This window comes from Zingiber officinale, chromosome 6B (genome assembly GCF_018446385.1).
Source record: "Zingiber officinale cultivar Zhangliang chromosome 6B, Zo_v1.1, whole genome shotgun sequence".
NCBI lineage: Eukaryota > Viridiplantae > Streptophyta > Magnoliopsida > Zingiberales > Zingiberaceae > Zingiber > Zingiber officinale.
In genome coordinates, this window is record NC_055996.1 from 30,103,213 (window position 1) to 30,116,250 (window position 13,038).

General features: G+C 35.1%; 1 protein-coding gene across 1 annotated transcript; it reads right to left on the bottom strand.

The window, feature by feature from the left end:
• Nucleotides 1-1,938: 1,938 nt before the first annotated feature.
• LOC121990877 (peroxidase 1-like) lies at nucleotides 1,939-12,031 on the bottom strand. The gene is made up of 3 exons (XM_042544932.1): nucleotides 11,995-12,031; nucleotides 2,335-2,571; nucleotides 1,939-2,235 (listed from the first exon to the last, which is right to left on the bottom strand). Exons 1-3 carry the CDS (start codon nucleotides 12,029-12,031, stop codon nucleotides 2,150-2,152), a joined length of 360 nt encoding a protein of 119 aa, XP_042400866.1. The 3' UTR covers nucleotides 1,939-2,149.
• Between the last annotated feature and the right edge of the window lie 1,007 nt (nucleotides 12,032-13,038).

Genomic DNA, 13,038 nt, shown 5'->3' on the forward strand with positions numbered 1-13,038 from the left:
TTAAAATTGGAGGGATTTACGGTGGTCGTGGAGACACTCCTCTGCTTGTCGTAAGCAATGGCGGCAAGCTCCACTGGCCATGAGAGTGCTTGAGTGCGTAATTTCATTCGACCCAAGTGAGGGGATTTTAAAGCTATTTCTCATATGCTTTGCATGTGACCTAAAATGAAGGATACAGTACTGCTTGCCCCCCCCCCCTAAAACCAATTTTCAGCGGAGACAATTTTCCATACTAGAAGAAGAGAATGAATGTTTACTTGAAGACCAACATCGACCAATAGTTTAGTATTCGATGAGGTTACACAGCTCCGATTAATGATATAACCTATTTGGCTCTTGATCAAGAAAAATGGAACCCATAAATGAAGAAGTTGGCCCAAGTTGACTCGGAGGCACTGAACACTCTTTAATGTGGGTTGACAAAAGGAAGAACTCAATCAGATCGGACCGTTCAAAAATTCAAAAGAGTTGTAAGACAAGCTAATTGAGAGACATGAAGGAACAAACGACGCCAAGATAACTAAATGAGGCTAATGTAACTAAACGACGCCAAGCTAATTGATCACTCAATTTAAATGTAGACAGAGTAGCCTCATATTGTGAATGATGGTTGCCTTTGATTTTAATCACTAGCTAGCTAGAATTTGTAGGGTGTGACTCTCTTAAATAGGAACATATACACACACACATACACACTAGCGAGTGATTGTGCACACGCATTGCATGAGCTAGGTCCCTTATACCAGGTGGGACAATGCAGGTAGAGATCCGAGGGAAGAAGAATTTGCCTATAGAAAATAGTTTTAATTTTTGAGTATTGCCTCTACTTTTATTTTTTTTAACGGGGTAATACTCTATGTATAATATAATACATGAACGCGTGTAGGTAACGGAATATTAAACTGATAAGAACAAATACTACACTTAATTTTAGCCAAAAGACAGCCCATAAATTGGGTAAGGGTGTGTCGCTTGAGAATTCCAACAGTAAGATATTGTAACGGACCCCCTCCCCCCTTTATAAAAAATTTATTTAATATCATACTTGATCTTTAGCCAAAAAGCAATAAAAAAATATGCTTTCTAACATCGCCGTCCCAAGGTATTTATAGAAGCTTCTCTGCTCGTAATATTGCCAATTCTAAAATATGGGACTAAAGAAAACTCTAGATTTCTAATTGATTAATGAGAAAAATTATCAATAATATGCTACAGTTGAGTCTCGAACTGTAGATCCATGATTGAATAATGAGAAAAATAAATACTCTGATTAATAAGAAAATTTTATAATATTCTTCAATTGTTCTCGAAAAGTTAATTACTCTTTCAATTAAAAGTCGAGGGACTTATGTTGGACTGAGGTATTCATTGTTATGATCCTTCCATGCAACCTCCACCGTATCCATCAGTTTCTTAACAATATGCTCTAACTGTCCCAAGACGAGGATGAGACATGGATTCGCTTGACCTCCTCTGCCTGGAGTCGCTAAAATTGGAGGGATTTGCAGCGGCCATGGAGACACTCCTCTGCTTGTCATAAGCGATGGCGGCAAGCTCTACTAGCCATGAGAGCGCTCGAGTGCATCGATCAATTTCATTCGACCCAAACGAGGGGATTTTAAAGCTGTTTCTCATATGCTTTGCGTGTGATTGGGAGATTGTCTCTAATTGAGGGTTGTGATTATACCACGCTCGCGATATCGAATCATCTACCGTTCATTTTTCCACTCTTGTGTTCATCATCGTTTTTGTAATGAAGTTGAATAGGAACAAGCTATGAAAGGAATTTCTATAATTAACAACTTTCTATTGTAGATTGTTTTTTTTTTACTTTAAATTAATTGGAAGCAGAAAATTCATCTCCACAGCTAATCATACTAATAAACGAAGTTAGCTAAGACAAAGATTCCCTCAATTCTTTCTACTTGCCACCCATTCCATAAAAAATAATTAAAAAAAACAATGACTGTTTTTGGGAGATCAACAATGGCGGTGTTAGCGCCCTTAACTATTTATTCTACATGGCTCTATGGTAGCAGCTAAGCTCCGCATTGGCTTCTACTCCCAAACCTGCCCTACCGCCGAAACCCTCGTAAGGTAAACCTTCAATGACGCTGTCGGGAAGACTGACGATATCGGCGCTGACCTTCTACGGATGCATTTCCACGACTGCTTTGTCATTGTTGATCTTCGCATCCTTTTCTGCCGTGTTCCCGTTCGCCGAATCGATGAGAACTGATCCATCAATTGAATACGATCAGAAACTCAAGGAAAATATTCAGACGTAGCAACAAAGTTTCGATCGATATGCATGCAATCGATATATATACTTACTGACTCTGACAAAGAAGTCGTGGAAATGCATCCGGAGAAGGTGAGCGTCGATGTCGTCAGTCTTCTGGACATCGGCATTGAAGGCTTGCCTGATGAGGGTTTTGTCGGTAGGGTAGGTTTGGGAATAGAAGCCAACTCGGAGCTTGGACGCACCGCCATTGTTGATCTCCCTCAAGAAGCCAATCTTTTTATCTTTCTTATTTTTTGGACGGGTGACAAAGTGGAAGAATCGAGCCCCTATTTATAGGAATCGTGGTGTGCATGGATTAGCTTTGCGCCAGCTCTCCATGGAAATTAAGGCTTTATAAGGTATGGTGAGAGGTGGCACGAATTTTCTAAATAATGAAGATTTAGGACATATTATTATAATATGTCCTAAATCGTGGTGTCCACGGATTAGATTTGAACCAGCTCTCCATGGAAATTAAGGGTATATAAGGTATGGTGAGAGGTGACACGGATTTTCTAAATAATGAAGATTCAGGATATATTTTGAAATATTCGATCATATCCATATCCATGTGCGTTTTCGATTTACTACCAAATTAGTTGGGTGATTTATTCTTGGATGCAACTCTTCGAGACATTTAATTTACTAGCACTACAAAAAAAATAATAATTTAGGGACGAAAGTTTGGGACGAAAATTTTTCATCCCAAAATTGCAACAATTTTGGCAACAAATATAAAATTTAACCCAAATTAGAAACGAAATCTGCAACAAAAAAATTTCATCGCAAATTGCCAACAAACACTATTTTCGTTGCAAAATTTGTTCTAGAATCTGGGATGAATTCTGGATTCGTTCCAGAATCTGGGATGAATCCAGAATTCGTCCCAAATATAAAAAATTAAAAAATAAAATAAATATTATTCGGAAAGCCTAAATATGGACCTAGAGATCTCGGAATTTAATGAAACAAATTTCTATGCGTTCATAATTTTCTCCTGATCATAAAAATATCCTAATCCTGAATTTTAACCTAATATATTGAATGTGGTGATTTTTTAATATGAATATGACCTAATGTTTAATAAAAAATTCACCACAGTCAATATAATATGTTAAATTTATGGATGAGGATATTTTAAAGATCACAAAAAAATTAGGAACCAAAACTTGTTTTATGAAATTCGACATCTCTAGATCCATATTTGGTGTCTCCGAATAATTTTTTTTTTTTTAATTTTTTTTTAAATCTGGGACCAGGATTCGTCCTAGATTTTAAAAAATTTAAAAATAAAATAAATATCATTCGGAAGGCCTAAATAAGGACCTAGAGATATCGGAATTTAATAAAACAAGTTTCTATATGTTCATAATTTTCTCCTGATCATAAAAATATCCTAATCCTAAATTTTAACCTAATATATTGAGTGTGGTGATTTTTAACACGAATATGACATAATGCTTAATAAAAAATTCACCACAGTCAATATAATATGTTAAAATTATGGATAAGGATATTTTCAAGATTAGGAAAAAATTAGGAATCCATAGAAACTTGTTTCATAAAATTCCGACATCTCTAGGTCCATATTTAATGCCTCCGATTAATTTTTATTTTATTTTTTTATTTTCTTAAATCTGGAACGAATCTTGGATTCGTCCCAAAATCTAGGACGAACCCTGGAATTTGTCCCAAAATCTGGGACGAATCCAGGAATTCGTCCCAAAATCTGGGACGAATCCAGGATTCGTCCCAAATTTAAAAAAAAATAAAAAATAAAATAAATATCATTCGGAAGGCCTAAATATGGACCTAGAGATCTCAGAATTTAATGAAATAAGTTTCTATGCGTTCATAATTTTCTCCTGATCATAAAAATATCATAATCCTGAATTTTAACCTAATATATTGAGTGTGGTGATTTTTTAACACGAATATGACCTAATGCTTAATAAAAAATTCACCACAGTCAATATAATATGTTAAAATTATGGATGAGGATATTTTTAAAATAAAAAAAAAATTAGGAACCCATAGAAACTTGTTTCATGAAATTCTGACATCTCTAGGTCAATATTTAGTGCCTCCGATTAATTTTTCTTTTGTTTTTTAATTTTCTTAAATCTGGGACGAATCCTGGAATTCGTCCCAAAATCTGGGACGAATCCAGGAATTCGTCCCAAAATCTGGGACAAATCCAGGATTCGTCCCAGAATTAAAAAAATTAAAAAATAAAATAAATATCATTCGGAAGGCCTAAATATAGACCTAGAGATCTCGGAATTTAATGAAATAAGTTTCTATGTATTCATAATTTTCTCCTAATCATAAAAATATCCTAATCCTGAATTGTAACCTAATATATTGAGTGTGGTGATTTTTTAACACGAATATGACCTAATGATTAATAAAAAATTCACCACAGTTAATATAATATGTTAAAATTATCGATAAGGATATTTGTGAGATTAGGAAAAAAATTAGGAATCCATAGAAACTTGTTTCATGAAATTCCGACATCTCTAGGTCCATATTTAGTGCCTCCGATTAATTTTTCTTTTATTTTTAAATTTTCTTAAATCTGGGACGAATCCTAGAATTCGTCCCCAAATCTGGGACGAATCCAGGAATTCATCCCAAAATCTGGGATGAATCCAGGAATTCGTCCCAAAATCTGAGACGAATCCAGGATTCGTCCCAGATTTAAAAAAATTAAAAAATAAAATAAATATCATTCCGAAGGTCTAAATATGGACCTAGAAAACTCCGAATTTAATGAAACAAGTTTCTATGCGTTCATAATTTTCTCCTGATCATAAAAATATACTAATTCTGAATTTTAACCTAATATATTGAGTGTGGTGATTTTTTAACACGAATATGACCTAATGCTTAATAAAAAATTCACCACAGTCAATATAATACGTTAAAATTATGGATGAGGATATTTTTAACATCACAAAAAAATTAGGAACCCATAGAAATTTGTTTCATGAAATTCCGAGATCTCTAAGTCCATATTTAGTGAAACATAGATAGTTTAGTGTTAATTAAGTATGTTAGCGTTTAACGTATGTTTGAATATGTGTCTAAAACTTTAAATATATACCTACAGATGTCAGAATTTTATGAAACAAGATTCTATGAGTTTCTAATTTTCTCCTGATTGTAAAAATGTCCTCATCTATAATTTTACCCTAATATTTTGAGTGTTGTGATTTTTTAACTTGAATTTAATGAATTTGGTTTAAAAAATCACTACACTAAATATATTAGGTTAAAATTATGAATGAGGATATATTTATGATTATTAAAAAATTAGGAACCCATAGAAACTTGTTTCATGAAATTTCGACATCTCTAGGTCTATATTTAGTGCCTTCGATTAATTTTTCTTTTATTTTTTAATTTTTTTAAATTTGGGACGAATCCTGGATTTGTCCCAAAATCTGGGACGAATCTTGGAATTCGTCCCCAAATCTGGGACGAATCTTGGAATTCGTCCCCAAATCTGGGACGAATCCAGGAATTCGTCCCAGAATTAAAAAAATGAAAAAAATAAAATAAATATCATTCGGAAGGCCTAAATATGGACTTAGAAATCTTGGAATTTAATGAAATAAGTTTCTATACGTTCATAATTTTCTCCTAATCATAAAAATATCCTAATCCTGAATTTTAACCTAATATATTGAGTGTGGTGATTTTTTAACACGAATATGACCTAATGATTAATAAAAAATTCACCACAGTCAATATAATATGTTAAAATTATGGATAAGGATATTTTTGAGATTAGGAAAAAATTAGAAATCCATAGAAACTTGTTTCATGAAATTCCGACATCTCTAGGTTCATATTTAGTGTCTCCGATTAATTTTTCTTTTTCTTTTTAATTTTCTTAAATCTGGGACGAATCTTGGATTCGTCCCAAAATTTAGGACGAATCATGGAATTCGTCCCCAAATCTGTATTCTCTGTTTGTGGAATAGTCGTTTAAGAGGAATTAAAATATAGATTTTATTTTTTTTACTAAAACTAAAAAATAGTAATATGGTATACAAGTTTGCATTAAACTTTGTATATATCTAAGCTCGTATACAAGAATTCAAATATTGTAAAATACCTTTCCCTCCCAAGCTTTTTAAGGTTAATATGGTATATTAACTCCCCTACATCTTTCAAGATTAGTAAGTGAGAAGTTGAAATACACTATTACAAAACTTCCTGGGGGGCGAGGGTGGGAATTGATGAAAATAGAGTAGATGTTAAATTAATTAGAACAGATGTAGATGACTCAATAGTTGATATTCGTTCGAATGTGAACAATGAAACAAACGATGAAATTTTTTGTTGTTTTTTATATTTTCTTTCATTACATTGAAACAATCTTTTGACATGGAATATCATGTGTTTTCTTAAACCATAGAGGTAACTATTTTGGAGCAATAGTGGGCTATTGCCCATTAGAAAATTCTTAGACCAATTAGTTTGTTTGTTTAGATTTAAATTAAATATGATGTGTAATTTAAAAGATTTTAAAAAGTTTATTAGAAATTATAATATATTTTGGTTGTCTCGCATGATTGGTTTTTTCTATTCTTATGACAATTGAAGTTTTTCAATTTAGGCACAAATAGAAAATGCTTATAATATATATATCATCAAAGGTTGACTGATTGAAGACTCTTCGCTAGCAAAAATGACTCTAAACGATCTTGTGTATCAAAAGGAACATCAGCAACTGGCCAGGGAAGGGATTCTCGGCGCAGGCACTTCGACGCTCAAGTTATAGTGATCAAGCTAAAGGCGATGAACATTAGTAATAGATGAGTAGAATTGCATAACCTTGTATAATATAAGTGTAACTGCGTCTGTAGATGGAGATTCTCTTTTATAGTGATACTGTTGGTTTGTGAACGAATCTCAAAGCATTTTCAAAAAAGAATAGACCATAAAGATGCTTTGATACCTTTCCCAAAATTGACCCGTAATCTCTGTGTTTGGAATAATGGAAGCTTCTAGTGTACCATTTTCATATGGAATATTCTCTGTCATCCTTGGCACAAAATGCTAAAAAGAAATGTGAGACCGTTGGGTTGAGGGACTCTTAATATGCTTAGCTAGAAAATCGACCAAGTTCCTCCTATAGTCCAACTGTCGATTGCAAGAGCAACCATGTCGAATTTGAGGAATGTTGTTGTCAGGGACTCATCCTTTGCTCGGCTTATCCCTTTGACCCTAGAGTTTGGTTGGACCGAGTCCCTAGTCTGCCCGACCAAATTGTAGGTCCGATCGACTAGCTTACTCAACTGAAATACTTAACTGCGCTAACCCCAAGTGATGAAGAGGACCTTGCTCTAGATGGCACTGACTTGGCTTAGAGTTTCATCAATACTGAGCGGCTCGCTGGCCCTGAGTGTTGACCCTACCTTGACTTTGACTATCATGTCAGCTGACTTTCTTGACTTCAACTTGACTTAGAGGCCCTGCCTCATTTGTCATATCAAATGCCTCCCCTTCAAGTCTATTCGAAGGAGGTTGTAAGTCCGATTGACTAGACATTTGTGTCACTTGTGCCTCTTCCAATTGGACATTTACTTTTCATTCTTCCATTCGGTTCAAGTGGATGTTATAATTTGCTGCTTATGTTTTTGGGGTCCCTTGTTTTCCGACCGGACATTCATTCATTGAACCATCACTTAAACCGAGTTGACGTCACTATGGCACCTTGGAAAAAGGGCACGCCACTTATCATTAATGCTGAACATGATGAGCATGCCTTTTTAACATAAGTCTACTTATTGCCTTCCATCCCTCATAAATGTTGCTTGTGTGTAGAGCCGTCAATTTAGTTTGTGTACGTCGGCTTGGCCCGCCCCGCCATCTAATTAAGCGGGTTGGGTTGAAATTTTATCAACCCAAGTCCGCCGCGGGCTGACGCGCCTAGGCCCGCGACCCGAGCAGGTCGGCCAGCGATGAGCTTAGGTTGGCCTGCAGGTTGAGTAATTTTGATGAGCCCGCGGGTTGGCCCGCCAAACCCACAACCCTCCTTGGATTGAGTTGGGTTGGAAAATTTTCAACCCGCCAAGTTGACGGGTCGACCCACCCCACCCCACCAAATGGTTGGTCTGCAATGGGCTGACCCGCCCCGCCATAGGTTGACCCATTTGGCAGCTCTACTTGTGTGTTGCCATATGTCAAACATATGTTAAAAGAATGTCTGACATGATAGATGGCTGTTGAGATTTGATGTGACACATAGCTGTTCAAATTCAATGGTCCAAATCAAATCTCTTTCTTCTATACCCTTCATCGGATGACTGTTAGGAACTCTCAGTAGGGTTTTTAATGTTCACGGTTCGATGGAACTTCATTGTTCTCGCATTCTTTTATTTATCTTCTTCCTCTCTATTTTTGGTTTGTTGTCACCGGCGATTGCTCGAACCCTTTATTCATAGGTGTTGGATCGGATAAGTGCGATAGAGGGGGGTGGGTGGGGTGAATATTGCACTCTTTTAAAACTTTTCTTTTTCTTTGGAAATCAGAATCGTGCAGCAGAAATTAAACTAAAGGACAAATTCGTTTACTTCGTTCGGAGTCTAGGTTGACTCCTATTCGAAGGTCTGTGATCCTTGAGCACACCGATGGGCAATCCACTATAACCCTTCTTTTCAAAATCCTCAGAAAGAAGCAGATCGTACAAATGAGCAAGATAGTAACAATCCTACTATCTTACTAATGAAATAATACAATGCAAGCTAAAAATTAATATACCGACTAAATGTAGAATTTGAAGCTCGATAGGTACTTCCGGATGAAGTAGTTTGAAGAGTTGCAGTGAGCTTGCAGTATGAACAACTTGTGCAGAGGTGAGCCTTTTTTGTAATCAGAAAATTGTTTTTGCCACAAACCTCGAGCCCCTTTTTATAAGTGCCTTTGAGGTTTGATGGACCGATCCCTCTGTTCGGTCGACCGAACCAGCTCCCTTCCTTCCTGGCTGGAGTCTGACGCTGGCTCGATCTTTTGCATTAACTCCTCATTAAGGGTTCAGTTGATCGATCCCTACTTTCGGTCGACCAAATAGGCTCCTTCCCTATTCTCATTTAGTGGTGCTTTAATGTTGATTTGTTTGGTCGACCGATCAACTCTTTTTTCCTTTTGCTTCTGAACAATGCTGATAAACTGGCCTGTGTTGAGTCATCATGGTTCGGTCGACCGATCCCTACGTTTGGTCGATCAATTCGGCCGAACCTGTAACACAGAGTTAGATAAAGTATCCCTGCAACACAAAGGTTAGCACAATAATATTAAAATGCAAGAGTAATATAAAAGACAGTAGAACTGTCTTGATCTCAACTTGGAAACCTTCCCAGTTTCTTCAGTTGGATCAGCGATCTAAGGTTGTTCCCTTCGAGAACCCGACCTCACTATCGCTTCTTCAGTTGTTTACCTCAACCTACCTGCCAAACTTAGATCCTCTAGATCTAGTTTGGACTTTTCACTTAGCTTTGATTGGCTCGTCATGACTTTTCTCTTGATCTTCGGTCCTCTAGACCTCTCGATCACACCTCCAAGCATCAGGTCCCCTCGACCCACTTAGACTTTCACCTGGGTTCCACGATCTGCTAAGATTTCTCCGGCCTAGCCTCCAACTAGGTCTTTTCTGGTTGAGTAAATAGCCTGCACACTCAGTCAACTTGTTAGATCACAACAAGACTTAAGTTGAACCTTTGACTACATCAAAACTTAGGTTTGATTTTGGTGCTACTTGCACCAACAATCTCCCCCATTTTGATGTTTAGCAACCAAGGTTCGAAGTTAAGTTAAAATATGCAAAAATTAAATAAACAAGCAATTTAACATTTAACTCTCCCCCTGAGTTAACTAACTCCCCCTGAATTCACTATCTCCCCCCCTTTGACACACATCAAAAATAGGGGAAGACCTCACAACCAAGGAAAACTAATAAAGGTCACAGAAAACCTTTGAATGCAAAAAGTTAAAGTTAATAACTTAGTCTAATTTTGAAAAAAAATTCACAAGGTTAAAAGTATTGTAATTTATGAAAATTGTAACAATATTAGAAAGATCTTTCGAAAGTTGAAAATTAGTGGAAAAGTGTAAGATTGTAGAAAAATAAAAATCAAGCATATTTTTTTTAAATATGTAAAATTAATATTAACAACTTTGAAAAGAATTTTATTTATTATTTTTGAAATAAGGGCAAAATAAAATTATGAAAACATGAAGAATCATTGAAAAGTTATGGAAGTTAAAATGATAGAAAAGTTTGAAAATTTTCACCAAGTTAAAAAAGCAGTAATATTTGTATTTTTTTTCTATTTATTAATTTTTTATTATTTTTTTGTTTTAAGAATAGAAAAGTAATTTTGAAAATATATAATTTTGAAAATTTTGAGAAGTGTAGAATTTGTGTAAATTACCACTAAGTTGAAGCTGATAGAAATCTTTCAAAAATAAAAAGGAAAAATTTTGAAAATTTGTAAGAAAGACTTTTAAAAATATAATCAAAGCTCCCCCTAAAATTGACAACAACCTAAAAGTCCAAGCATGATTAGAAAAACTAAGGAAAAATGTCCTTATGATGAAATGCCCAACCTTTGTTCAAGGCTAACTATCACAAGATAGTAGCTATTGACTCAAGTTGGTCAATTTGAGTATTTAGGACTAACTAGGTTGTTACTAGCTAGTTAACTCAAATTGATCCATGTATGTTGTTTAAAGCCCAGATTTATAGCGATGCACTAACATAAGCATCGAAAATCTTCGGCTAGGTCCTAAGCATCTCACCCATTCTAAGTTATCAAGCAAGGGATCCTACTGTGCTTGTGAGATGCTGGCTCCTATAACTATAAGATCATGCAAGTCTACGGTAGGACCTAGGCTACTCCAAAAAATGGAAATATTTTGAAAGAGTTTTGAAAATCTAAATTTGAAAAGGGAATTTTTACAAAAATAATTTTGAAAACTACTAAGTAATATTTTGAAAACATTTTAAGAAACCTATTCTATAAAACACATCCCTAATTATCTTCTTAAGTTACTAAATTCTGCTTCAGGTAATCGTTTAGTGAAAATATCAGCCAAGTTAGATTTAGATTCAATATAGTTTTGTTCAATATCCCCTTTGGAAACATGATCCCTAATGAAATGATGCTTTACTTCTATATGTTTAGTTCTAGAGTGATGTACTGGATTTTTAGTTAGATTTATAGAGCTAATATTATCAATGTAAGTTTTTACATTTTTATAATTTAGATTAAAGTCTTTTAAGGTATAAGACATCCATAGCAATTGGGCTACGCATTCGCCCATTGCAATGTATTCGGCTTCGGTGGTAGATAATGCAACACATTGTTGCTTACGACTAAACCAACTAACTAAAGATGATCCTAGCAATTGGCAACCTCCACTAGTACTCTTTCTATCCAACTTACACCCGGCATAATCAGAATCAGAATACCCTACCAAGTCAAATTGTGAAGTTCTAGGGTATCATATTCCTACATTGACAGTTCCTTTTAAATATTTAATAATTCATTTAACCAAGGATAAATGGGACTCTTTCGCACAAGTTTGGTATCGGGCACACATATTGACTGCAAATAAAATGTCGGCTCGGCTCACGGTTAGGTAAAGTAAACTTCCTATCATGCTTCTATAAGACTTTAAGTCAACAGATTTACCATTCTCGTCACTATCAAGATTAATGTTACTTGCCATAGGTGTTTTAAGTTCTTGTGAGTTTTCCATACCAAATTTTTTAATAAGGTCTTTTGTATATTTAGTTTGATGTACATAGTTACCATCTTTAGTTTGTATAATTTGAAGGCCTAAAAAATAGTTTAATTCACCAACCAAACTCATTTCAAATTCATTTTCCATTAACGTTACAAATTCCTTTAAGAATGTTGAGTTGGTTGAACTAAATACAATATCGTCAACATAGACTTGAGCTATGAACATGTTTGAATTAAAGGTTTTAATAAAAAGTGTAGGATCAATTTGTCCTTCTTTAAATCCTTTTGATTTTAGAAAGCTAGACAGTCTTTCATACCAAGCCCTAGGTGCTTGTTTTAGTCCATATAATGTCTTTTTTAGTTTAAAGACATAGGTTGGGTTCTCAATGTCCTCAAATCTGGGTGGTTGACTGACGTAGACTTCTTCCTTAATGTGTCCATTTGAAAAGGCGGATTTAACATCCATTTGGTATAACTTGAAACCATTGAATGCTACGTAGCCTAGCAACATTCTAATTGATTCAAGTCTAGTACGGGGGCATAAGTCTCGTCGTAATCTAGTTCTTCGACTTGACTGAACCCTTTGGCTACCAGACGAGCTTTATTCCTTAAGATTACCCCTTGATCATCGATTTTATTCGTAAACACCCATTTTGTGTCAATAACTGACTTAGCTTTTGGTGGAGGTACTAAATCCCAAACCTGATTTTGTTCAGACTGATTTAACTCTTCTTGCATTGCAATTACCCAGTCAGGTTCTTGCAATGCATCATTTATTTTTTTAGGTTCAATGTTGAATATTAGTGCTATTTGACTTAAGTTCCTAAAAGCAGATCTGGTTTGAACCCTTAATTCAGGATTTCCTATGATTTGATTAATTGGATGATTTGGATTAGATTTCAATACTTGTGGATTAGAATTTTGAATCGGGTTGGTTTGTGCTATTCTTTCTTCTTCTTCTTGATCAACTGAACCATGTTGATTAATAGA